Genomic DNA, 25,987 nt, shown 5'->3' with positions numbered 1-25,987 from the left:
CTCCAATGACCAACTCGTCCACAAGACCAACATGGTTTGTTCGCCTTTGGTTTCTTAGCCTTGTTCTTGTCAGGTTTAGTGTTAGCCTTCTTAGTGACTACCTTTCTTTTCTGTCCTACAGTCACTACATTTACCTTCAAGCTCTCATGTTCCACAGGCAACACATGTCCCTATTTGGACTTGTGCTGCTCCCGTACTGAGATGTCCAACATCAAGTTAGTCCATGTGATCTCTCCTTTCTGTCTTTTCAGGGAGAGAGCAAACTCTTCCCAAGACTTAGAGAACTTTTCAATCACAGACATCACTCGAAACTTCTCAGGAAAGACCATATCGGACTCACCCAAAGCATGAACCAACATCTCAAACTCATGAACCTGTTCAGTCATGGATTTTCCATCCACCAGCTTAAAATCAAGAAACCTAGTCACATAATACTTCTCAAATACTTGAGAATCAGTATTATGGGTTTGGTCCAGCTTATCCCATAAGACTTTAGCAGTATAGGCATCTGATGAATAAACATCGAACAAGGTGTTCTCCAAGGATGCCAAAATTGGCTGCCCTAGCCACCCCATCCTTCTCAGCCCATAAAGCATAAACCTTAACAGATTCATCTTTCTCTTGATCCAACCCAGGAGGATCATACTGTACCACTAACAATAGATCCTTAATCGTTAACTAGAGCTACGTCTTTTTCTGCCAAAGAGAAAAAGAAGCTCCACCACAAAATTTATTAGGCATATCCGATAAATCAATTGGTTGGGGAAACGATACGTGGTCCAGTCAATGGTAGTAGTACCACCAGAACCAGAACCAGTCTCAACAATTTTAGGAACATCAGCAGTTTCGTTAACCATCTTGCTAATTAATATATAACAATAATCTCTTCAAGATTGTTGGGTATAATTCTAACTACACAGCAACAATGGGCAGTTATATATATAATAACAAGAACATGGCAAATAACCAACTAACGAAATAAAATACGAAGGCAATAACAAACTATAAAGACTGTAATTGACAAAGAAAGTAAAGAAAACTTATCTCTTATCGCTTTCCAAATTCTGATAAGAAGAAGAACACAACAGCTGAGTCGCCAAATCCTTCAAGAGGACTTGACTGTTCTTGAAGAGATTATTGCCCCCCACTTAAGCTGTGATGGAATGCAGCAATATCGCTTCCAGGATAAAACAGCAACAGATCAATCTGGCCACAGAACCAACAATGATCAACGGCGACTCGCACCTCAGTTTGCCCAAAAAACCTATGCAACTCATATATGTTTGCGAGGTAGGCACCGAGACTTGTATCATTTTAATCTCAAGTATACCTCTCAATATATAGGCATCTCAAGTTGCTCTTCTTCTATTTTACTCGATGTGGTACACCAAGTAACAAAACAGAAAAAGTAAACAAAATGGGTTTTCCTTATTATTTATATTATATCCTGATTAATTAATATTAATATTACAAAATATATTCAGAGTATGATTAAAATAATCCTTACTCAATATATTTTATATTAATAATTAAATAATCAATATAAATAATTAAACTTGTAATAGAAAAGAAAAATATAAGAGTTCCCACTAGCACTAGGCCACACAAACATTCCACTTATGCTAGTAGTTGTAAACAACACTAACACAAGATGCTATATAAACTCAATATCTTTCTTTTACAATACCAATGTGGGACAAAATCTCCATAACCCATTTCAAACAAGTAACTTTGTCTCAATATATTCATGGATTCCACTAAGAAAATATCTTAGATCCAAATATGAAAGTTTAAGTCCTCATGTCAAAGAACAACCTCCAAGTGTTAGTTTCTGGAAATCATATCAAGAACATATATAAAATATGCCTCAAACTTTCCATTTTCTAACAGTATTATTTAGTATAATTAATTAAGATGGGCTTGATTATATGTGGATTACCATTATCTCCTTAAAAAATCAAAGGACGAACTAGAAAATGCCAGCTACCATATTCAAAACGATATTAGAATAGAACCGACAAGGTCAAGGGAGCCTTTGATTGTAGGGGGTGCTATGAGAGTTCCGGTAGAGGGAAGGGGATGAGTTGCATTGCGCGAGGGGTGTGCGAACAGCTATGGTACAATTGGGTAGACAAACAAATTCATCATAACTGCAGAGGAATTCCTCAATAGCATGCGGAACGACTTCAAAGAGAAATTAGAGCATTCCCATCCTAATCCCCATCTCAATCCCCATGCCCATAATTTAGGTAATTATGTTAAATTTTGTCAAAATATCATCCACATCTGGATCTCTAAACTAGGGTATAATTTTAGGGACTAAAACCAAATCCCCATATTTGAGGTTTCACTGTTCATTCTAAAGCCAGTGCAAGTTTTTATTCAGTTGTAACTTGGCTCTCTATATATACAAGTATTGAAACATATCACTTCCAATTTACACGGACTATAGTTTGTAAAGATAACTACATGACAGAGTGATAAGCCACACATATTATTATGATTAATAATTAAGATTATGTTTATCTAATATTTGTTACCCTCCCGCAAGTTAGGCGTCAACTGGACAAGACCTAACTTGTTAAAGTGCAGATGAAAAGCACTGCTAGACAGGGGTTTAGTGAGGGAGTCTGCAACCTGGTCTGCTGAATGTATATGTTGAACATCAATGTGTTTTTGCTGAACTTGATCACAAACAAAATGGAAGTCAATAGCAATGTGTTTCATGCGACTGTGAAACACTGGATTCTGACATAGATAAGTTGTTCCAACATTATCACAATACACAGTAGCTTCTGCTGCAAGAGGAATTCGTAACTCCTAGAGTAAATTCATAACCCAGTTGGTCTTAGCAACAACTGTAGCAACCGCTCGATATTCAGCCTCAGTTGAGGACCTAGCCACTGTACGTTGTTTCTTTGAAGACCAGCTAATGAGATTGTGACCAAAATAAACAACATAACCTGATGTCGATGTTTTGTCGAGAGGATTGCTAGCCCAGTCTGAATCAGATTAGACATAAAGACGATGATCTTGCAAGCCATTAATTTTAAGACAACTGTTCATTGTTTGTTTGAGATAGCGTAAGAGACGTTTGACAGCCTGCCAATGAAGCTTTTGAGGGCTGTGCATAAACTGGGAGAGTTTGTTAACTGCAAAACAAATGTCTGGCCTTGTGAGAGAACTGGATTCTGACATAGATAAGTTGTTCCAACATTATCACAATACACAGTAGCTTCTGCTGCAAGAGGAATTTGTAACTCCTAGAGTAAATTCATAACCCAGTTGGTCTTAGCAACAGCTGTAGCAACCGCTCGATATTCAGCCTCAGTTGAGGACCTAGCCACTGTACGTTGTTTCTTTGAAGACCAGCTAATGAGATTGTGACCAAAATAAACAACATAACCTGATGTCGATGTTTTGTCGAGAGGATTGCTAGCCCAGTCTGAATCAGATTAGACATAAAGACGATGATCTAGCAAGCCATTAATTTTAAGACAACTGTTCATTATTTGTTTGAGATAGCGTAAGAGACGTTTGGCAGCCTGCCAATAAAGCTTTTGAGGGCTGTGCATGAACTGGGAGAGTTTGTTAACTGCAAAACAAATGTCTGGCCTTGTGAGAGAAAGATACTGTAATCTTCCCACAATGCGACGATACTCAAATTGGTCTATGATAGATTCACCTGGAACTATAGTGAGAGGTGAAGACGTGCTCATGGGATTCTGAACTCCGTTACTTTCCTGCAGATTACAGTTACGAAGAAGATCAAGAATGTATTTACGCTGAGATAAAATTAAAGAGCCTTGGTGATGCAGGACTTCAACTCCCAAAAAATAACTCAGAACTCCCAAATCCTTCAGAGAATATCGAACAGATAATTTATCAATAATTTGTCGAACAATGCTTGATGAACTGCCAGTAATAATGATATCATCCACGTAAAGACTGCTTATTCAACATAATTTTTAAAGACTGCAAATGGGGATGACCTAGCCTTTTGTGCCACAGAGCTAGCGTTGGAGTACTAGAAGCAAACATTAGAGAAGCTGGGGATTTATTTGAAGGTGCTGGCCATTCATAAAGTCCACCATTATTCTGGTCGCGCAGAGTGGAAGTCCCGTATTCATATCCTTCACGATGAAAGTTGTGGAAAAAAATTCAACAGAGGCAAAATTGCCAGCACAAAATTTGATACAGAAAGAGACTTCTTTTGGACCAGAGTAATCAGCAACACTAGTGAGCTGATGAGCATTATTGGTGATGTGATGAGAGGCCCCTGAATCAACAATCCAAGGTGTGGCAGTAGGGTTGGTGTGATGCACAAGGTTGGCCTTTGCTTCAAAATGATTGTGAGATCGCGAACGACACATTTTTGCTACGTGCCCAGGTTTGTCACAGAGCTGACACTTGATTCGAGCAGGAGAATTACCAAATTGTTGACGTGGACGCCACAATATATTGGATGGATCATATGCTGGATTGTAGAGGTTAGAATTGGCGTAAGGCAAAAAGCCTGAATGACGCCATTGTTGGTTATTGGTGATATTTGATCGCCTGTTGTGAAAACGATACTGGTGAAATGGTTTATGAGCAACTGCAGCAGTAATTGGTGAAACTCACTTCTTTTGCTCAGCATGTTTGAGGACTAGTTCATGATCTTGTAGCATCCCAGATAATTCTTCATAAGAAATTGGAGACTCCCGAGCTCACACAGCAGATGCTATATTATTGTACTCATCGCCTAGGCCACTAAGTATCTTGACAATCAATTCTGCATTTGTGACTGGAGAACCGGCAACAGCTAATTCATCGACTACCATACGTATCTCACGAAGGTATTCGCCCACTGATCTGGTGTCACGAGTAATTTTACCCAGCTGGTCACGCAAATTGAATACTCGAGTCCGAGACTTGTTGGCAAATGTTAAATGAAGTGATTTCCAGGCTTCACTTACATTAGGGGCATGCGCAACCATCGATGCAAGGGTGGGATCAACAGAGGCTAAAATTGCATTGTGATTTAATTTGTCTTGTCGAAACCAAAATTGATAGGCTGGATTAACCGCCTCTCTTTCATTAACAGTGACTTTGGCAGATGGTGCAGGTTTTGAACCATCTAAGAAACCAAAAAGGTCGTGCCCGTCAAGAAGCATTTCGATTTGTGCTTTCCATGTAGGGAAATTGGTGCTGCCGGTGAGTTTGATGGGTAATTGTGATGAAGGATTAAATTGAACAAGGCGCGTGGTTGCAGGGATAGTATTTCCTTCTGTGAAATTAATAACTTGACTTCCCATGTTTGATGAAGGAAAAAAAACAGGTTTTAATGATTGTAAACAAGTTTTTGGCTATCATGTCGTTAATGGCTGTGATACCATAAAGCCAATGCAAGTTTTTATTCGGCTGTAACTTGGCTCTCTATATATACAAGTATTGAAACATATCACTTCCTATTTACACGGATTATAGTTTATAAAGATAACTACTTGGCAGAGTGATAAGCCACACATTTTACTATGATTAATAGTTAAGATTGTGTTTATCTAATATGTTGTTACATTTCCCATTTCATTCCCCATTTCATTTCTCACCTTATTAAATTAATTTTATCTCAAATCTATATTATTTTAACATTTCACATATATTAATATTTTAAATAAATAATATTTATTGAATATTTTAAAATTTTCTTAAAATTTTATACCAATTTTTTTTTAAAAAAAATATAAGTATACTTTTTATAATCATGAAAAATATAAATGTAACAAATAATGGCATTAAAGAATATATAAAGTTAAATTAAATTGAAAATTAAAATTGTAAATGAAAGAAAATAAAAATTAATAAAAAAAAGGAAGTAGAGATAAAGATGGGAAATGATATGTAGAAATTTTTTAAAAGATGAATAAAATTTGAGAAATTTTTTAGAAAATTACTATTTTTAGTAAATTTTTGGGGATGGGATGGGTTTTCCGATGGGAATATAGTGATGGTTTGTTAGATATAGAGCTTAGCAATAGGCAATACTTAAACAAGTATACCGGGGTCATTACTCTTCAAAAGTCAAAGCAAAGGTGCTACTTTTCTAACAGTGTCTTCTTAAAAATTATGGGTTAATATGCTATTTCATCACTCAAGTAGGGCATAACTTTCAGTTGGGTTATCGAGTGAAAAGAGTTTTCAAACGAATTTATAAACTTTCAAATAGGCCTGTTAATTATTTAACGAAAAAAGTTCAAAAAAATTGAGAAAAAAAATTAAAATTTTGAAAAATCCATCTAAACACTTAAAAAATATGTAAAGAGTCATAATAACCAAAGAAATTCCAAGAAAATCGGGGGCGGGGGGCAGAGTAAAGTTATCATTTTTATACATTAAAAAGTTTGAAAATTTCAAAAAATCTGAAAAACCTAAAAAAATTGAATCATTATTAAATAACCTCAGCTCATATAAAATATTTAACCATGATTTTTTCTAATATTTTAATATTCTACCTACACGTACTTGCAAATTTTTATATTATATTTTTATATTTAAATTTATCACATATTTGATATTTCTTATATTTAAAAAATATCAGATTCTTTCAAACTATTTGAATTTTCTATTTTTCGGATTTTTGTCAAATACTTTACGATTTGTTTTTTGCCTTTTCACATTTTTTTTCCTTATTTGTGTTTTCAAAATTTTTATTTTTTTTACCTTTTTCAAAGTTTTCGAATTTTTCCCAATATTTTGTTTGAATATTCCATTAAATAATTAATGGGGCTAACGAAGAATGACATGTTTGAAAATTTTTAATTAGTTAGTGCTTTTTTTGAAATTTTTTAATTAATTAATAAATCATTTAAAAGTTTTTTTCACTGAATAGTCCAATTAAAAATTGAAATAGCTCACTAACCCCAAAAATTATATACCAGCTGCTGGCGCAACGCAAAAACAAGTAATACTATGAAATCTAATAAATACATATAATTACTTTTGTTTCCTAGAAATAAACATATTCTTAAAAATTTTCTATTTACTAGACACGAATTAATAGTTAAAATGCTTATGAGTTTATGGGTCATCATCTTAGATTCAACCTTGACTTACCCAAAAATTTCTTAAAGAGGGGATAACTATTTTCTCTTTATCACATGGGTAGCGGTTACGGATTATCTACAATAAAAAAAAATATTCTTAAAACATATATTCAAATGCCCAAATTGTAATTTAGTCAAATAAAAAACATCAGTATCTTCAACATTTTTGTCGAGGATCCTCAAATCTTGCTAAATGAAGTTCGCTCCGGATTAAATTTATGATTTAATCCTTTTGCTCCACGGGAAGGTGTTTCATGATTTAAGTTCCCAATATTTCTAACGAATTAAATGTAATTGTACAAAATAAACTACTCCTCCATCCCATTTTACACGTAGAAACTATTTTTTGAAGACAAAGTAGCACTTGCCTGTAGAATAAGGTATCAATCGAAGTATCCAAATCCAAATTTATTGCATAATTTTTTTCACATTTATTAATTATAGTTATTAAAATATAAAAACAAAAAAAATAATTAAAACATAATAGACAAATAAAAATTTAAGTTAATTAAAAAACACCAAAATTCTCAATGAACACAGACAAAAACATTGCTTATCCAAAACTACTGACAGAAGTTGATCTAATGTAAAAAGGAAGCTCTAGGCAAAAAAATTGTGAAGAAATGAAGTCAATATAGAATAACAACCGGAAACTTGTTGCCAAAATGTTAAAGCTTGACACAGCCAAAGAATTAGCAGAGTACACAAAATACTTCCACCAAGGGGGAAAGTGGAAAAAGAAACTGTTTCACGTTTTACTTATATGGGACAGGGAGGGATATCGAGCGTTGATCCTGCTTGAATTTGCCCCCAACCAATAAGACGCCAATGCTTCTCAACCCTTCGACTCAATGCAATTTTCTCACCTTTGCTGGTGCACACCGGAGCAGTTAGTTGCAATTTTGCCAAGTCGTTCTTTACAGCAACAACTCGGGCACCAGTTGACATGGATCCAATATTTAACATAATAATCTCAGCTTTCGCCAATTTTGAGACCTTGCCCTGCCTCTCAGTGCCCTTTGTCCTTACACCCAGAAGACGTCGTAGCAAGAAGAAGTTTACCTGTGCAACAGAATATGAGTTATTAAGGTTCTTCCACATCATCAATCGCATACAATAAAAGGGATTGAAAAGGAGAAATTAAGCTGAAGAGTCAAGATCTAGTCACCTTCGACCTTACTCATACTTGAACAGACTAAAAGACTGATATGATTGCAAAGGCCTTACCTCCAGTTCAACATACACCTCAGGAAGTGTTCCAACTTCCCCAAGAACCTGTCCAACCAGCCGATCAGCTCGAGTTAAAGTTGGGTCCATGGTTGTACCAACACCGATCAGGCCTCCTGGCACGGCATATTGTAGTTCATTTTGTTCAGCATATAACGATACTATTCTAGAGTAAATTGGGGTACACTTGATATTGCCACTTTCGTCTTTAACAACAATCCCAGGACGAACCTCTATGTTTTGGTTGACCCTTAAAACCCCCTGCACAGAGACATTTGTTTAGTACCTACTCTCTTACAGAAACATGGCTCTTGTTTAATTAGGTAAAAGATAAAGAAAGCCCGTGGTGAACAATAGACAAACCAGAACACATCAAAATCTGAATACCATTTTCTGATGAGCAAACTTGATTATCACGATATAAGAATTTCTGGAAAGAAAAAAATTTGCAAAATCATAATTTATCGAGTGGAAAAAATGAAGACAGACCTTGAGAATACTCCCACCAGCAACCCCACCTCTAATATCATCGACCTCGGAGCCAGGCTTGTTAACATCAAACGAACGAATCACGATCATATTTGGTGGTGAGATGAAGTTTCTCTCCGGAATGGGTATCTTTTTCACAATGTACTCACAAACTGCATCTATGTTATATTTCAGCTGTGCAGATACTGGTATCACCGGAGCCCCGTCTGCAACAGTTCCCTGGCATGAAGTACTTATAAATCAGAGGTTAGGTGATCAAAGTTAAGGGACCATCCACGTAAAAGGTCCAACAGAACTAACCTGAATAAATTTCTGAATGGCATCATGCTGATTAATGGCGACATTCTCCTGTATCAAATCAACCTTATTTTGAAGAATTATTATATGTTGAAGACGCATAATTTCGATAGCAGCCAAGTGCTCAGAAGTCTGAGGCTGCGGACAACTTTCATTGGCGGCTATGAGAAGCAACGCCCCATCCATGATTGCCGCACCATTAAGCATTGTAGCCATGAGAATATCATGGCCCTATAAACATAGATAAAATGTAATAAAGTAAGAATTCCATTCTTTAAGAAAACTATAACAGAATTCTTAATTATTGCTATAAAACGTCAAGAATTGAACTGAGACAAGAACATTCCACAGCATAGGTGTGTCCATATAATAAAAATAAAAATAAGAAACTGTTAACACTAACTAAGAAATTGAGCAGGTAGAACCCCTGCTTTGAGAAACATATCAGTACATATTTTACAAAGTCAACGCAAATCAATTTAGCATTTAACAGATAAATACTTTCACTTCAACTTGCAAGATATTAACAAATCTACTACTAGTGTGGATTACATACAACTGTAAACATATTATAACCCGACAGTATAGCAATTCATACCTATTTAATTTAGTTAGTAATGAGAAAGGTTTAGTCTTTAGTTGAGCAATGTCTTGGGTGATATACTTACAGGGCAATCGACAAAGGAGACATGTCTAAGTAGTTTCATCCTGGCATTCTCAAAGTCAGGTACATCACACATAGGAGCATCTTCTTTTCCACTTCCATATGCTCTGTTAAAAATAAATAAAGTATGATTTACATGAGGGAAAACTTAAAGGTATGAATTTGGTGCAGTTCCCAGTTTATCAGCTCACTTGTAACACATAGGTCGAGGACAGCGCTCATCTTCACATTTATATATTTTTGCATTTGCATACCCGAGCTTAATTGTGATGTTACGTTCCAACTCATTTTTGAAACGTACAGTCTGCAAGACACAAAAAGCTGCTTAGGCGACTACTTCTGGCAGTATATTTTGTATATGATCTCGTAGTTATAAATAGGTAACTATGATGCAACTCCTCATTTTTCTGAGAATAATTTAAACATAAAAGTTCAAGATACAACAAATGGTCTTAACTATTTCAGGAAATTACTGAAGTTGGCGAGGTGACTATACTTGAAAAATATGACCTGGCAACCTAGAATACAATTAGTTGCTAATCTAAGTTCTGATTTTGACAAAGGGTGACTTTCAACAATTTCTTGTTCTTTGCATGGAAGGTCCCTGCCACTTTCTGAAAATTTCTTATATTATAAGCATTATAAATCCTAAGAGGTCTTTTCAATTGTTACCTTAACTTAATAATTAATTTAGGCAGTAACTAAAATATACCGAGTCTTTCTAATTTGCATAAATTTATAGAACTCAAGATTATCAACTACAGATAGTTGAAATCCATGCACATCTCAGAAATGAACCTCATGTTTTCAGGATATATGTAGCAATAAAGTAAACACGCAAATAGTTGCAAATGTTACAAGAGATGAAACATAACAGTGATCTCACAGCTTTATAATTTTAATAAATCAAATTATCACCTGCACACCGGATATGGCTTTTACAACTGTCGATTTTCCATGTGCCACGTGGCCAATAGTGCCTGAGAGAACACATTTAGGTAGGTCAGTTAACTGAAAATGGCAAGTGGAACAACTTTATCACACTCACACCCTTGAGAATTGATGACTGAAAATATAGCAGAACTCAAATGATTGATTCAACTTCATGCAAAATATATCCTATCATACTGCTATGTGAAATTTAGGTCTTATTTCATCAAAACAGGTCTAATAATGTCTCAAGCATTAGGTTTTACCAATATTTATTGTAGCTTGTCGAGATATAACTTCAGGTGAGAGAGGATGTAGTGTTGTCACATCCAGCTTGCTCAAATCCTGCTCCATCAAACCTTTCCGAGACATGTTTGCTCTTCCTGTAAAGACTGAAAACAGGGAATCTAAACTAGGACGAGAAGAAAGGTCTACACGGCTACAAAAACCTTACAACCTGCAGTGGACCTTAAATGTTCAGTATATGTCCTAACTTTTATTTGCAGCAGGCAATTCAATAAGAGCAAAAAGATAAGAGGATAACCACTGCACAATTTGAAAATAAGTACTTACAAAGCAAGCTTAAAAGTTCCTCTTAGTTTCAAAATCAGAGAGAATTTTAATTTCAAATACACATACCTTACTAGAATGGAGCAGTGGTAAAATTTTGGCTTATCAAACTAATTAATAGAAGTAATGGTAGATAGTGGAATATGTTTTGGGTGGAATATATAGAAAAATACAAGACAGAGACTTCAAGTGTTCATGAATTTCAGCGTGAATACGTGATTGTTTAAGGATAAAGATATTTTGTAGATGTCAAGACAGTTGTTATATACAGTACTCAACAGCACAACATATTTGTACACAAACATGTGACACGTACAGACTACAGAGTTGTAAGAAACAAAAGGATATAATGAACTGTGAGAGCCTAAGAGGCCAGTAAAATAAACTAAGAGTCTCGGACTTAGTAAAAAAAAAACACATATATAACATAACACATCATGCTTTCAAGATTCTATTCGTTATACACTACCATCTTAAAAACCGCCCTTATGTTATAAACATATACATCTTAAGATTAGTGTCTCCTCAAGAGCATCAGCTTACAGCAAAATAGTCCACATAATTATCATTGATTGTACCGTTTTGTTCCTCTACAGTAGAGACAAATCATATACCTTTAAATTATTTACATTAATACAAATTATAAATGCATAATTGTGGTAAAATTGAGTAGAAAACACATGCTTCTCCATCTTAAGTGAAGTGTCATTACACTAGAAATTCATACAGTCAATCAATCACTACGAAATATAATTACAGTTTCTGCGATATTCTACTTCCAATAAAAGGCACAGGGAATAAGGTTTTTGATTCTTGCATCAATCCTACTTAATCTTACTCTTCACCAGTTTAAAAAAAATCCAAACTTTCTTACACTTGGTAATATTCTATCTAAAACAAAAAGGGGGGTTTTACATAGCAACCTAATTAAATCCCAATTAAGCCAAAACAAGGTTCTAAATCATAACAGCTCACATACATAAAAATCAAAACTTTGCAAAGAAAGTGGCAATTACAAACATCAGATTAATAAATTAGAGATAAAAAAACACAAACCCATGAAGAAAAAATATTGATTCAAAATCTGTAGTTACAATAAGTGAATTTAAGAAGGGAATTAAATAAATAAATAAATAAAACAAGTTGAAATTGGAAGAAAAAACTCACCAGCTGTGAAAGGGGGGTAGTTTAATCTTTGATAAGTAGATTTCACAAGTCGAGCAGAAGAGATAAAGAGGGGGTTAGTAGTGACTGCGCTGAGATGCTGTTCTTTTGCACTTTGCACAACCCCAATCTTGGTCACTCTGTTAAATTACTTAAATAACCCCCATTCGTTTTTCTTTTTATTTCTTTCGGACGTCAAGAGATTTTTTATTTGAGAACAAACATAAAATGTAAGTTAATATTTTCATCCATATATATAGATGTATTTTAGAATAACAATTCAGGTAAAACTAAAATAATCGAAATTAAAACAAGGTTTGTTTGCATGATAGTTGGTATTTATATCACAATATTATACACTAAAACTAATCAAATTTAGATCAGGGAGTATTCAATTTAGCTTTTAGAGCATTAATAATACTAGTTGGTAATTCGTACGAAACACGAGCCCGAAATTAAAAATAATAATATCACATTATTAATTGCATAAAATTGAAACTCATAATCCGTGCAAAATACAGATCTAAATAAAATATATAAACTACTGTTAAAATATGTAGTTAAAAAAGTCTAAGTTAAGTGTAACTCTAAAATTTCAATGTATGGTTCTAGTTATGCATGCACCTAATTATTTACTTATATAAATGACATGTTAACTTACTAATACAATTATTTTAAAGTAAACCGAAACTTAGATGTTCATCAACAAATAAAAATTGAAGGAAAATAAATTTTACAAAGATTAAAGTTATTTTTTGTCAGTTGAGATTTTATTACATAAAATTTTAAAAATAATTGTATAATTAGTTGATAACCCGTGCGACACACGGACCCGAGACTAAAATATCGAATTAATATTTGTAGAGAATTATTCATAATCCGTGCAAAACACGAATTAAAATTAATATATTAATATCAATATTAAATTGGTACTTGTAAAAAATAGTTATGTGGTTAAAAATAATCGAATCAGTTATGAAATTTTTCACTATAATTCTAATTTTTCATTTTTTTTACTTGATATATAAATCTAACATATTAGTTTGATTTTTGTGAAACGAATTGTATCTCTGTCTTATGAACCAAGTATCTGTTCTTTAGATAATTTAATAGTAATTAATATAATTTGATAATTATCTTATAATTAACTTTTGCAATTTAGTTTATTTAATATTACTTAGTTTTCGATAATAATTACGATTGGATGAACAATAACTAAAAATAAAATAAAATTCACAAATAATATAAGTCGTTTTGTGTTAAAAACAAAGTTTATTGAGAATAGAAGTCCACTTAAATAAGGTAAGTACCAAATTTGGTACTTTGATACTTTTAGCACCAAAGTATACATTGTTTCGCTTATTAATAAAGAGTATAGACTTCGTAAATTTTAAAATATTGTTGTTCATTTAAATTTTATGCGGAATTTAATGGAATTTATAAAAAAATCTCAGAGAGACTTAATGATTTAATAAAAAAAATCAGAAAATTTTCAAAATTTCATACATTTAAGAGGGATTTCAAAAATTTAATAATATACTATTAACTTTTGAATACTATCAGTTTAAAAAGAAAATGCCATATACTTTTAAATACTATTCAATTTTATTGAATTTTTAAAAATTCAAATGGGATATCACCATATCTAATATATTTTTTAATTAAATTAAATATTAAAAAATATCAAAATATCTCACTTTTAGAATTTAACTGTTGAAAAAAAACCTAATTAAAATTTTGTAAGGAACACACATTATTAACATGCATGTTCCTTTTTTACTCAAAAGAAATACACATTATAAACATACATATTCACATAAAAAAGTGAACACGTTCGTGTTCTTTTTAAAATATTTTAAAAGATAAATATATATCATTATTGAGATATTTTGAACGAGCATTTGACCTTTTTAAAATTTTGGCCATATTAAAATTCAAAATGGATATTTTAATATAATAACTTCTTCCTGGGGTGAACTTTTTACCATCATTATTAAATATTATTAAATTTTAAATATTTTTTAAAATTTAAATCAAATACCTTTAAATTTCAAGAATAAAAAATATTATAAATCATTTGTGGCTGAGGTTTCTGTGGCGACCAAAGTGGAGGAGTAACATTTTCTATGGCGACCGAGGATACTCAGCTCTTGATTTGTGCCTTAGAATTATTTACATCACTTCTTTGTCACGACAAAGAGGGAGGGGATTAGCCTATCGCGACCAGGAGTACTACTTAAACAAAATCTCCCTGTGATTTCCTTTTTCTTTTATTCCTTTCTTTTTGTTTTTCTTTCTATTGTATTTTCTTTTTCTTTTTCATTTCTTTTTCTTTTTTTTTATTTTCTTTTTAAGTTTAAATTGTAACTAAATTAATTTATAAAATAAACTTTAAATATAACTTATATAAATAAACTAATTTAGATTTATAAAATAAACTTATTTAAAGTTTTTAAAATAAATAATTTTAAGTTTATTAAATAAATTATATTAAAGTTCATTAAATAAATTTATTTAATTTATCAATTAAACTTTGAGTTTCGCCAGTCCCCTGAGCTGTTTAGTTGTATACCCCGCACACCTTTTCTCGTACTTTAACACATAAATGTTCAATCCAAGTACGTTCCTCAACTTAACAATTCTTCTAAAAATAATATCCAGATTCCTTTCACGAGCTATTGACGCCTAGTGCAACTGGTCTGGTTCATAGACGACTAACCCCGATTCAGGTCTTCGTATTATAGCCTTGATTAAATTGTTAAGCTTGCAACAACTTTATCGCTTCATACACTGATTCTCAATAAACAACTGTACTTTCACTGGAATCCTTTATGGTACTTTAGACAACGTCTTCGTTAACCTCTGTCTATACCCAGTCTTCAATTCTTCAGATTCCTATGCTTCCAACACTGTCTATCTTCAATCAATACCAATACACTGAAATCTTCTGGTAGCACTTGTATACTGAATCTTCAACATTTCTGAAACCCTGAAAGTCTTTAAACTTTGTTCTTCACTGAGGCATGATCATATTAATGAACTTCTTTCAGTGACCTGTAGAGAGACTTCAGGCCTTCTTCTAATCTTCTGATTCTTTGTATTCACCTTGTCTTCATTCTTTCTGATTTCTTGTATAGACGTAGTACTATTAACCTGTCATGTTCTAGTGTTGTTATCGTGTTGAGTTATCACGTAACTGTTCATACGGCTACGCAGTCTCACCAACACATACTCAACTTCACTCATGTCTAAAGATACTCCAACATGTTGCCAGCAACTAGACGCGAACGGACAATCAAAGAACACATGCAGTAAGTGTTCGACGTCTGAATCACACATGGGACAGATGATTGGCAGGTCCACACCTCGAGATTTTAATCTGTTGCGTACAGGAACATTGTTACGGCAGAACCTCCACAGAAAAGTTTTAACTTTATGAGGGACATTTAAACGCCAAAGTTTGCTCCAGCCACTACTCTGCACATCGTTCGTGTTGCCCATGTTAGTGTCACACCAGTGTTGATACCCCGATTTGACAGTATATTTGCCATATACGGACTTTGTCCAAGCGATGTGATCCTTAACAGAACCATTAGGGATCCGAGTTTCTAATATCAATCGCGCATCATCTTCTGTAAAAAAGTCACATACCTTAGGCTCATCCCAACATCTAGCATCACCCATGATGAAGTCAGAAACAGAGATATTGGGCGCTCCATATGCAGGCCCCTGGTCTACACAGAAACCCTCCTTATTTCTGAGCTATGGATCTTTGACGGCATTAATATCCATCCCATCCCCTAGAACCCACCTGAAACCACTGTACAATGAATCTTTCGCATTCACCAACCCTGACCAAATAAAGCTTGCTCCTGATTGCATTCGAGCCTGCAGAAGACTACAATTAGGAAAATATCGAGCTTTATAAAGACGAGCTACAAGCGACTGAGGCTCCTTAATAAACTTCCAGCACTGTTTACCAACCAAGGCAATATTAAAGCCATACAGGCTTCGAAATCCCAGACCACCTCTGTGTTTAGAAATGCTCATATCACCCCAACCAAGCCAGTTAATACCTCTGTTTTGCCGTGGATTCGAGTTCCACCAATATTTATTCATGATCTTTTCCATCGCCTGGTAGATTGAGCGCCATTTTTTATCAAAACAGTTTTTCCTGCCTGCGATATAGACTTTGTACGCCAACCTTGAACTCTTTCCACACCTTATCCTTAACAAAACCAAAGACCTTCTTTTTTAATCTCCCCACTAAAGATGGCAAACCAAGGTATTTGTTGTCGTGTAAATTATTAGTCACCCCTAGAATGGCAGAGAGCTCAGTTCTGACATGAAGATTAACATTAGAGCTAAAATGAATTCCCGACTTTTGAAAGTTCACAAACTGCCTTGACATTGTCTCATAAGTATTCAGCAGATCCTTGATAGTTTCAGTTTCTCCTCGGTTGGCTCGAAAAAACAAGAAACTATCATCCGCAAAAAGGAGATGCGTGACCACTGGAGCTGCAGGACAAATCCGAGACCCATGAATAAGCCCTTCACTTGCTGCATTCCTCAAGTTATTAGACAGTCCCTCCACGTACAGAAGGAAAAGGTATGAGGACAAGGGATCCCCCTGTCGAAGTCCCCTGGTAGGTTGAATTGGGCCAAGAGCCGTTAAAACAAAACTCGTATGAGACTGTGGTAACGCAAAGCATCATCCACTATATCCACTTTTGACTAAACCCCATTCCTCCTATGTTCTCCTTAAGAAAATCCCAATCGACTCTGTCATAAGCCTTACTAATGTCAAGTTTTAGAGCAACTTCACCCTCCTCCCTTATATTTTTCTTTTGCATATGGTGAATGATTTCAAAAGCAATCAAGATATTATCAGTAATACTGCGTCCAGGAACAAAAGCAGATTGATGTTCAGAAATTAGGGTAGGAAGAATTAACTTTAACCTATTTGCTAAGACTTTTTCCATGATCTTGTAGAGAACATTACATAGAGCTATCGACCTTAGGTTTTTCATGCAGCTGGCATTTTCCTTTTTAGGTATGAGAACCACATTCGTGTCATTAAGGTTTGCAGGAAACGAGCAATTGGATAACCATTCCTTGCAGCAGAGAAAAACTTCATAGCCTAAAATAGACCAAAATTGTTGGAAAAGGCTGGATTCAACCCATCAGGTCTAGATGCCTTGTCCGGGTGCATCTGTTTAACTGCGGCTGTGAACTCGTCAAATGTTAACTCAGCAACAAGATCTGCATTTTGAGACGTTGTGACACACCTAACAGATGTCAGATTGGGAGTATCACTGTGACCACGATTAGTTGTAAACACTTTTGTAAAGTAGTCCTTAACCATCTGGCACATGTCCTCATGATTATGAATCTGCTCACCCTGATCGTTCTCCAGGAATGCTATCTGATTTGTCTTCTTTCTTGCTGAAGCAGTGGCATGAAAAATTTTTGTATTTGCGTCGCCCTCAGCTAGCCGGTAGTTCTTTGCTTGTTGTTTCCAATAAGTTTCCTCATGAAGCAACAACGTGTTAAGCTTTTCCTTCTCGATAAAATACTACTCCACCCCTGACATGTCAGTACGATCAGAGAGATTAGCTACCATAACTTTCTGATTTTTCACTTTATCTCGGAATTTATGAAAGACATTCCTACCCCATCGAGCCATGAAGCCAGACACTGAGATAAGCTTTGGTAAAATGTTAATAGCAGGCATATCCATCCAAAAGTCTGAAACATCTTTTCGGAAATTGGGCTCTCGCAACCAAGTGTTCTCAAACCTGAAGCGAAAGATCTTCCTCGAAAAAGAGGTATTAACGAGGTCTAAGAATAACGGATCATGATCCGAAACTAAGGCATGATTTACAGAAAGCTTACAAAGCGGGAAAAAATTCCACCAAGCCTGAGTAGCAGAACACCTATCGAGTCTTTCCTTCACCCACCCCGGTTTGCCTCGACTTCGTTCCCACGTGAATTTGCCATCATGAAGCTCGAGCTCAGCATGCAAACTGTCATCGATAGCTTGCCTAAAACCCTCCATTAAACTTATGGGATGAGGCACGCAACCCCATTTGTCTGAATCATACAAGAGATCGTTGAAATCTCCCACAATACACCACGGAAGATCAGAAATGCTAGCTAGAGTATGAATAAGGTTCTACGAGTTCTGTCTCCTAGTTCTTTCAGGGAACCATAGAAACAAGAAAGTCATTAAACAACAACATTATTATGCATTAAATTAATATTAACATGTTTCTGGGAATACCCAGTTATTTCACAAGCTGCGTTGTTACGCCAAAAAACACCAAGACCACCACTACGACCGATACAGTCTACTGCAAAACACTGAGAAAAACCAAACTTAATACGAAGATACTCTATTTTATGTGCTCTTGAAATAGTTTCAGAAAGAAAGAGAACATCGGGTTTATGTGATTTTATTAAATCACCAAGGACACGAACTGTCTGAGGGTTCCCCAACCCTTGACAGTTCTAGCTTAAGACATTCATTTGGACTGGCTAGCTTGCTCCGCAAGCTTAGCCAAAAATTCAGGTGAAGAAGCTGCAAGATCCCTAAGAGAAAGTGCAGGTTCGGAGACAGATGTGTCATGGCCACCTTCTACTTCCATAAGTTCATTTGTTTCAGTCTCACGCCGTCTTTTTCGCTCATACATATTAAGCCCAATCAACTCTTGAGTAGACGACCCATTAACAGATTTGAAAATGCTACTTCCCGCTATTATATTTGAATAACCCAGCTGGCAATTTGATCCCAAGAGAATAGCTTTGTTGGTAGGTTCTTTCCTTATCTCATTCCCTGACTGTTGTTTGACTCCGTCTTCAGTGGGGAAATAACTGTCAGTCCCGGAATTTGTGCCCCAATCTTCATCTCTCTCATCACGAAGCCACTTGCTCCGTTTTTGCCCCGCCATGCGCCGTGGCGGCGCTCGCAGCCAGACTCCCCACTCCCTGAGAGATTCATCTGGTCCCATCCCCAACCTTTTGTTACAGAACCTCTCTGTGTGCGTTACCATACCACACGTGAAGCAAAAATCACCCAGCCTCTCATACTTGCATTGCACAATGCACTCAACTCCATTCTTCCTACATATCTTCTTTTTCCTTTTCAGGGGCCTTCGAACATCGACCTTAATCTTGATCCTCATACACTCTCGCCATATACTGGTATTATTATTTGGATCATAACTCTTAAATAAACCAAAGAAATCACCAAGTTGTTTGCCAGCCGCTTCAGTCATAAAACCATTTGGCAGGCCATGCACTTGAATCCAGAAAGATAACTCAAACAAAGGAACTTCTAATTGATCCATCCTCTTATCGATTGTATTGATAATAAGCATAGCCCCATCAAAAGACCAAGGACCACCAGATAACACCCATTGCATATCATCAATATGGTAAAACTAAAATAAAAAGATACCAGATTTCAAGTCTTTGATGTTGATTCCACGAACAGGACGCCAAATATCTGCAAGCTTCGATTTCATTGCTCTAATGTTGAGGTTCTTTTCTGTCATAAAACGACCCACCAGACATAGTTCAAACTCATTTGTTGCCTCCTCAGCCTCATCTCCGAAACATAGCCCCTCGTTCTCCTCATCCTCAATGCTCAGAGTAGCCATACGTGCGCCTATATCCTCGACCCATGCCATGAATGCATGAAAAACAAAACTCTCACAACTCAAAAAGAGGAGAGAAAAACTAGACTCTCACATAGGATAGATTGTGAAAATTCTCCTCTTCAATCTCGAATAATTCGTCAAAATTATTGAAGACCACCAGATTTTATAGCATAATTTAGAATCCTAGTTGAATACCATAAATTTTTTATACATTTTTTGAAATTCCAGTTGAATACACCTAGATTTCATGAATGAAAAAAAATCTTTTAAAATCTCAATTCAATACACCCCATTTAGGTATAAATATTACATGATTTTTGTTTCAATTTGTAAAACGGGAAAGTTACGAATTGTCGTTTAAAAAATTTAGAGTACATGGATTTTATAAAACATAAAAATTAGGAAGAAATATAATTATAATCATAAAAAAATATTATAATTCAAAATAAAAAAACAAGCTAATAAAATAAATTTAAAAGTACTATCACAAAAAAATGTAAAGTATTTTTTTTTTCAAAATCATTACGAGAACCGAAAAATTAAGAAATACTGGAAAGATGCGAACATTTTTTTATCAAACTCCAAAATTTTAAGAAAAGAAAATATATAAATAAAAGAAAATTAACTACGTAAACATATTATGTGAACTATAATTATATATTATCAAATGATGTAAAATAGTATTAAAAGTATTGTATTATATGTAATACAAGAAATAATTTGATTTAAAATATTTGTGAATAAATAATTTTAATTTTTCTTTTATAAAATAAAAAATTACAATTTATCTTTTAAAAATTTAGAGCACATGAATCCTATAAAACTTAAAAATAAGGAAAAAATTTATAAATAAAAAACTATTATAATTTAAAATTGAAATACAAATCTAAAAAAAATATATTATATTTATTTTACTTATTCTATTATTCTATTACAGGATAAGTAATTAATTAAGAAATTGAACTATAATTATATATTCTTAAATATTATAAAATATTATTAAAAGTGTTATATATAAAAAAACAATTATCTCAATAAAAATAAATATAAGTAACAATCAACAAATCGTTTCTTAATCGGGTTAAGGTAGTATCATTTTTAAAAAAAAATGGAATATGTAAGTTTGATTTAAACTATTTTTGAATAGAAATTTTTAAATTTTTATCTTATAAAATAGGGAATGCATTTATATTGTTTTTAGGTTTAAATATTATACGTATTTTGTTTCATTTGGTAAAATGGAAAAATTACGAATTTTTAAAAAATTTAGAACACATGAATCCTATAAAATATAAAAATTAGGAAGAAATATAATAATAAAAAAAATTATTTCAATTCAAAACTGAAAATACAAATCTAATAAAATGAGTATTTAAAAGTACTATGACAATTAAGTGTAAAGATTTTTTTAAAAATCATTATTAGGACCGAAAGAAATATTATTAAAAACGCCGCAAGATGCAAATCTCAAATAATTTTTTAATTTTTTTATAAAACTCCGCAAGATTAAAAAATATATACATATAAAAAAAAACTAGTAAACATAATATATGGTATGATTAAAATTTAAAATATTCTATTTAAAAATTTGTAATGTGAAAAAAATCAAATAATGGAAGAAATAAAATAAATATAACACATATGTTATATTTAAGTTATAAATGTCATATATAATAATAATATAATAATAATTAAATATATAAGTTGTAAAAAGTACAATTTTTTGAAAAATATATTATTTATGATGAACATATAATTTATTTAGAAAATAAAATTAACCTTATTATAAATAAATTAATTAAAGAAAAAATAAATATTAAAAAAATTATATAAAAAATGATCATCCCATGCAGGGTCCAAAGCTAGTAAATGATTACATACAGTATTTGGTTTCACATAATCACATGAAACAACCACAGGTCCACTCCCACTGCCCCAATAATTTTCAAACATTTGGGCTTATACGACCTTGCACAAATTATTTAGGTTTTTGCAACTACGGCAGAATCCCCGGCTTCACGTACAATGCCGTTATACAATGCGTGAGTTGGACATTATCTTCCATTTCAAGTTGCAACCTTCTCATGCATATGCTCCTTTTGATACTGATGATACAATAGAACTATTAAGAGGGCAAGCATTGTCATACAATATTAATTACTCAGAGATTCTCACCACATAGAGAAATCAGTAGCAGCTTTAATATTAATGGGTGAGAATTTTCATCACAATGTCATTGTAATCAACGTTTCACCCCAAAAGTGTGTCATTAACAGTCTGCAGTTCAATCAATTCCTCATTACCTACCAGAGTCACGGTACTATATTAACTCAAAAATGATAGAGAAGGTCGCCAGAAACAAAATGAACCTCTTACTGGGTGGTCATCAACATTTTGAAATACATCCTAGTTACGATCTCACAGTCGACTACTTCGTTTCCTGGATGATATCCGTGTTGGCTTCTTGTTGTCCTCTGTTTTCGTCTCTTTTAAACCTTCAGTTTCTTCACTGATGTCAAGGGTATCATTTTCTAGGCTTAAACCATTAGATCTCCCTTTTCTGCCTGACACGCGCACAGGATTCTTTCCTTCCTTTGATTCAGTTTTCCTATTTGTATTGGTTATCGACTCTTTTTGTTTCTTGGAACTTTTATCTTCTTCAGTATCTTCTAACATTTCTTCTTTGCCCAAATCATCACCAGCTCTAACTATGTAAACCTGGAATGCAAGGGGAGGATTACTCCGGTGCATCACACAAAGAAACACTTACCAGATCTTTCTCAAAATCACTAGTGTGTGCTATTACTTTCATAACGTCATGCAATATCCCTGTCACATACTCAACAAAATGAACAATATATAGATGATTTATATATTAACATTGACACACCTTTAATCTAGTTGGCTCAGTCAATTCAAATACCAATGCATCGCCATCATCTAATTTGTGTTCCAGAGCAAATGCTCTCCATCCACCACTAAGCCCAGTTCTCTTGCTAATATATACAGCTTCATATTCTGCGCCATTCTCATTCTCTAATACAATTTCAGTATTTCCATCGGACTTCGGGAGATGGTCTTCACAGAACCAAGCAGGAAGTCCCTATATTTGATAGCAAACAATTTTGTTTAGAATGTAAGAGCAACAAGATAGATTACTTTCGCAATGTTAAACTAATTTGTCTAGGGTTTGGAATTTTTTCTCCCTGACCTTAATATGAGAACAACAGTCAACAAAAGCTATTCTACTTGGTACTTACCAACCAAAAGCAGCTATAAACATGAGACCGAACCATTGACTTGATGAAAGATGGATATTTAGACTGCAGATTGCTCCTGAGCTTCTCTGCGGAGTTGTAAGCAGCATTCCTTTCTTCGAATGTAGCACATTTGACCTCATCCACTGGTCTTGCAAGATAACTGAACAAAAGCACAAATTATATAGCATTCGTTAGCACAAGTAAGTACTTCCGTCCTTGTTCCCTTTTTCTTCATGTCCTTCGATCCATTTGTTTGTTCCTTACCACATGTGTTTTTATATTGGATCAATGCCACCGTTTTTAAGGCATATAACTATGTCACAACACTACCAACAATTAGATTTTAGAAATTATTTTATAGAATTATCAACTCTCACCTCGTATACATTTTGTAGGACAAAATAGCACATTGACTTGTATAAAGTTTCAATTTTTAGTTTCTTCACTATTCTATGTTATAACTCCAATTTTCCCCAAAATTTATGGGTGTGCAAAAGAGACTTGAAGGCGCATGAAAAGGAACAGAGGAGTAATATTAACCCATTTATAAATTTCCAACCTTGTCCACGAAGCATTGAACCTTGATCTCTTACGCATGGGAGGCAGCTCCACATCAATCTGTGCATAAGTATTTTGTCAAGTATATTCTAAAGAGATTGATTAGATAAATGCATTAAGAAGGAAAACATTCTGCAACTACAAATGGAGAAATCACAAAGATAATTGTACAAAAGCATAATGGTAAAAGATAGTAGCTACTTGAAAAGATTTGTAATATATGACTAGGCATCATCAAACACTTCTTCTATTAACCATTTTCTAGTTACTGGATCAAAAACAAAAAATAAATAATAGCCGATACTTACAGCATCACGGTAAGATACCACATTACGTGCACGTGAGGAACGTCTTGGCTCCAAAATGCTTATTGCTCTAGGTTTTGGTTGACGTCTCTGCATACACATTATAATAAAGAGTTTTAGATATTAAACTCAAAATAAAACATTGGTAGGATTCTTATGTATATTAGTAACCATAACAAATATGTGTGTTTGTGTGTGTGTAAATAGTTTATACAAGCACTAAGAATGTAGGCGCGCGTAACCTGGGGCTTTGCGGATTTAGCACTATCTGCTAAACTTTTCGATATCTTCAAAATCCCCAATTCCTGTAGGATAAAAAGCATATATCACAGAAGCAATACATGTACTCATGTAGTACTGTTGTTTTATCACGTATTTCGCATATTAAGAATTCCTGTAGGTAGTCGCTATTTAATTTGCTAGTGCAAGTTAAAACCATCAAAATTATCGCATTTTATCATTGAAGAAGTTAATTTCTAATTAACAAGAGCACATGGAGGTGTGTAAAATAGCGACAATGAGAAAATATCGGGGCAAGCAATAGGCATACCTCAATTCGTTTTTGATTTTCAAGGAGGCGTTGCTTCCGAGCCTCTTCGTAAGTGTTGGAGTTGTTGTTGTTGATGTTACCAGTCATTGCGAGGCAAATGCAATTAAAAAAATTCCCCTAAAAGTGAAATATACATGGTCAGAATCACGGTGTTGGGATCAAAATGTAATCTTTTTAAACATCCTGGATATACATAAGTGTTAGTAATACACAACAAATGCCCAACATAATTACGAAATCTAGCTAGGGATTGAGACAGTAACAGGCAGGCATTGTATACATGAAATTAAAAATGTACGGAAATGGCAAGAATATTGATTTATAAATCACTAATTAAGAACATACATAAACCAGAATAAGAAAGGGGACAACAATGAATGAATAAGTAATAAGATAGATTACTTTCAATAAAAAAAGAAGAAGAAGTAATAAGAGAGATAGATAGGATGAAAATCAAACCCTTGAAGGAAATGGAAGCTAGGAGATGCAGGCAGGAGAGAGACGTAGAGAAAGAAGGCTGCGAATAGGAAACGGCTCCTTTTTTACCTAGCTAGAGTTTTATTGTAAATTGGAGCATTTTTTTTTATTTTATACTATCGACGATTGACGCATGGACCGAGAAAGAGGGGTTTCTTTGAATTTTGAATTTTTGTGCCATCCCGCCTTGCTTAATCTTGCTTTCAATTCATAATAGTAATAAAAAATGTTAAGGTAATTGATGAAGACTTTCGTAATTAGGATTCTGTTTGGTATTGCTGTTACAAACGGTTATAACAGTTTTCTGCGGAAAAACTATTAGAAAGGTATTTTGTAAATTTTAAAAATTGCTATCTGGAAAAACGATTTTGGTCTAAAAGCTGCTGTTAGCAAATCATGTCCCTCATGCTTTTGGAAAAAACTGTTTTCAGCTTATACAAGAAATAGCTATCAATTTCACCATCAAACATTCTTAAAAATATTATTTTTATATATTATATCTCAAAATATGCATAAATTAAAAAAATTACCAAACATTCATCTAATTTTCCTGACAGCACTTTTTCCGCCAACATTTTTCTCAAAGCACAGATAGCACTCCCAAACAGAACCTAGATTTAGATTATTTTTTTCCAATTGAGTAGCTTTTGTAACTCTCATTTAGGGCAGTAATTATGTAATTCGAGCCGAGTTTAATTTAGTCGAGCCAACTCATTAAAATAATTGAGCCTTAACATATGTCCGAACTCG

The 25,987-nt window shown here is 33.9% G+C and overlaps 4 protein-coding genes across 5 annotated transcripts; all 4 read right to left on the bottom strand.

The window, feature by feature from the left end:
• Positions 1-2,526: 2,526 nt before the first annotated feature.
• LOC141686056 (uncharacterized) lies at positions 2,527-5,297 on the bottom strand. The gene is made up of 8 exons (XM_074491118.1): positions 4,714-5,297; positions 4,181-4,557; positions 4,040-4,133; positions 3,536-3,948; positions 3,282-3,445; positions 3,093-3,191; positions 2,910-3,002; positions 2,527-2,820 (listed from the first exon to the last, which is right to left on the bottom strand). The coding sequence occupies exons 1-8, from the start codon at positions 5,295-5,297 to the stop codon at positions 2,527-2,529; spliced, it is 2,118 nt and encodes a 705-aa protein (XP_074347219.1).
• Positions 5,298-7,667: 2,370 nt separating this feature from the next.
• Positions 7,668-12,581, bottom strand: LOC141684157 (eukaryotic translation initiation factor 2 subunit gamma-like). 2 transcript variants are annotated; one of them, XM_074488992.1, is made up of 9 exons: positions 12,430-12,581; positions 10,959-11,149; positions 10,681-10,742; positions 9,954-10,066; positions 9,767-9,869; positions 9,102-9,329; positions 8,802-9,020; positions 8,313-8,573; positions 7,668-8,147 (listed from the first exon to the last, which is right to left on the bottom strand). In XM_074488992.1, the coding sequence occupies exons 2-9, from the start codon at positions 11,062-11,064 to the stop codon at positions 7,845-7,847; spliced, it is 1,395 nt and encodes a 464-aa protein (XP_074345093.1). In that variant the 5' UTR covers positions 11,065-11,149; positions 12,430-12,581; the 3' UTR covers positions 7,668-7,844. The 2 variants fall into 2 exon arrangements, with proteins under 2 accessions (XP_074345093.1, XP_074345094.1); XM_074488993.1 differs by having other exon boundaries at positions 10,959-11,084; positions 12,430-12,560.
• A 4,985-nt stretch (positions 12,582-17,566) lies between these two features.
• On the bottom strand, positions 17,567-18,484 carry LOC141686055 (uncharacterized). The gene is made up of 2 exons (XM_074491117.1): positions 18,092-18,484; positions 17,567-17,986 (listed from the first exon to the last, which is right to left on the bottom strand). The coding sequence occupies exons 1-2, from the start codon at positions 18,482-18,484 to the stop codon at positions 17,567-17,569; spliced, it is 813 nt and encodes a 270-aa protein (XP_074347218.1).
• Positions 18,485-22,266: 3,782 nt separating this feature from the next.
• LOC141682858 (B3 domain-containing protein Os05g0481400-like) lies at positions 22,267-25,327 on the bottom strand. Its single transcript, XM_074487545.1, has 8 exons — positions 25,220-25,327; positions 24,761-24,877; positions 24,453-24,515; positions 24,214-24,300; positions 23,907-23,965; positions 23,348-23,507; positions 22,978-23,190; positions 22,267-22,805 (listed from the first exon to the last, which is right to left on the bottom strand). The coding sequence occupies exons 2-8, from the start codon at positions 24,845-24,847 to the stop codon at positions 22,506-22,508; spliced, it is 969 nt and encodes a 322-aa protein (XP_074343646.1). The 5' UTR covers positions 24,848-24,877; positions 25,220-25,327; the 3' UTR covers positions 22,267-22,505.
• Positions 25,328-25,987: the final 660 nt, after the last annotated feature.

This window comes from Apium graveolens, chromosome 9, assembly GCF_009905375.1.
Source record: "Apium graveolens cultivar Ventura chromosome 9, ASM990537v1, whole genome shotgun sequence".
Classification (NCBI taxonomy): domain Eukaryota; kingdom Viridiplantae; phylum Streptophyta; class Magnoliopsida; order Apiales; family Apiaceae; genus Apium; species Apium graveolens.
The sequence above is the reverse complement of the archived record's forward strand: the minus strand, read 5'-3'. Positions and strand labels throughout refer to the sequence as shown.

What these genes read in the sequence shown, in the direction of transcription:
- LOC141686056 (XM_074491118.1), bottom strand. Translation starts at nt 5,297, where the DNA reads ATGGGAAGTCAAGTTATTAATTTCACAGAAGGAAATACTATCCCTGCA. An exon ending in TTATTGGCAGGCTGCCAAAC is followed by an intron (nt 3,446 to 3,535) that starts GTCTCTTACGCT and finishes AATCTGATTCAG; the next exon opens with ACTGGGCTAGCAATCCTCTC. An exon ending in CTGTTGCTAAGACCAACTGG is followed by an intron (nt 3,192 to 3,281) that starts GTTATGAATTTA and finishes TATCTATGTCAG; the next exon opens with AATCCAGTTCTCTCACAAGG.
- LOC141684157 (XM_074488992.1), bottom strand. Translation starts at nt 11,064, where the DNA reads ATGTCTCGGAAAGGTTTGATGGAGCAGGATTTGAGCAAGCTGGATGTG. An exon ending in AAGCCATATCCGGTGTGCAG is followed by an intron (nt 10,067 to 10,680) that starts GTGATAATTTGA and finishes TGTGTCTTGCAG; the next exon opens with ACTGTACGTTTCAAAAATGA. An exon ending in AGGTGTATGTTGAACTGGAG is followed by an intron (nt 8,148 to 8,312) that starts GTAAGGCCTTTG and finishes TCTGTTGCACAG; the next exon opens with GTAAACTTCTTCTTGCTACG.
- LOC141686055 (XM_074491117.1), bottom strand. Translation starts at nt 18,484, where the DNA reads ATGGAGGGTTTTAGGCAAGCTATCGATGACAGTTTGCATGCTGAGCTC. An exon ending in TGGCTCGATGGGGTAGGAAT is followed by an intron (nt 17,987 to 18,091) that starts GTCTTTCATAAA and finishes TTTATCGAGAAG; the next exon opens with GAAAAGCTTAACACGTTGTT.
- LOC141682858 (XM_074487545.1), bottom strand. Translation starts at nt 24,847, where the DNA reads ATGACTGGTAACATCAACAACAACAACTCCAACACTTACGAAGAGGCT. An exon ending in AAAATCAAAAACGAATTGAG is followed by an intron (nt 24,516 to 24,760) that starts GTATGCCTATTG and finishes TTTATCCTACAG; the next exon opens with GAATTGGGGATTTTGAAGAT. An exon ending in TTTATAGCTGCTTTTGGTTG is followed by an intron (nt 23,191 to 23,347) that starts GTAAGTACCAAG and finishes TATCAAATATAG; the next exon opens with GGACTTCCTGCTTGGTTCTG.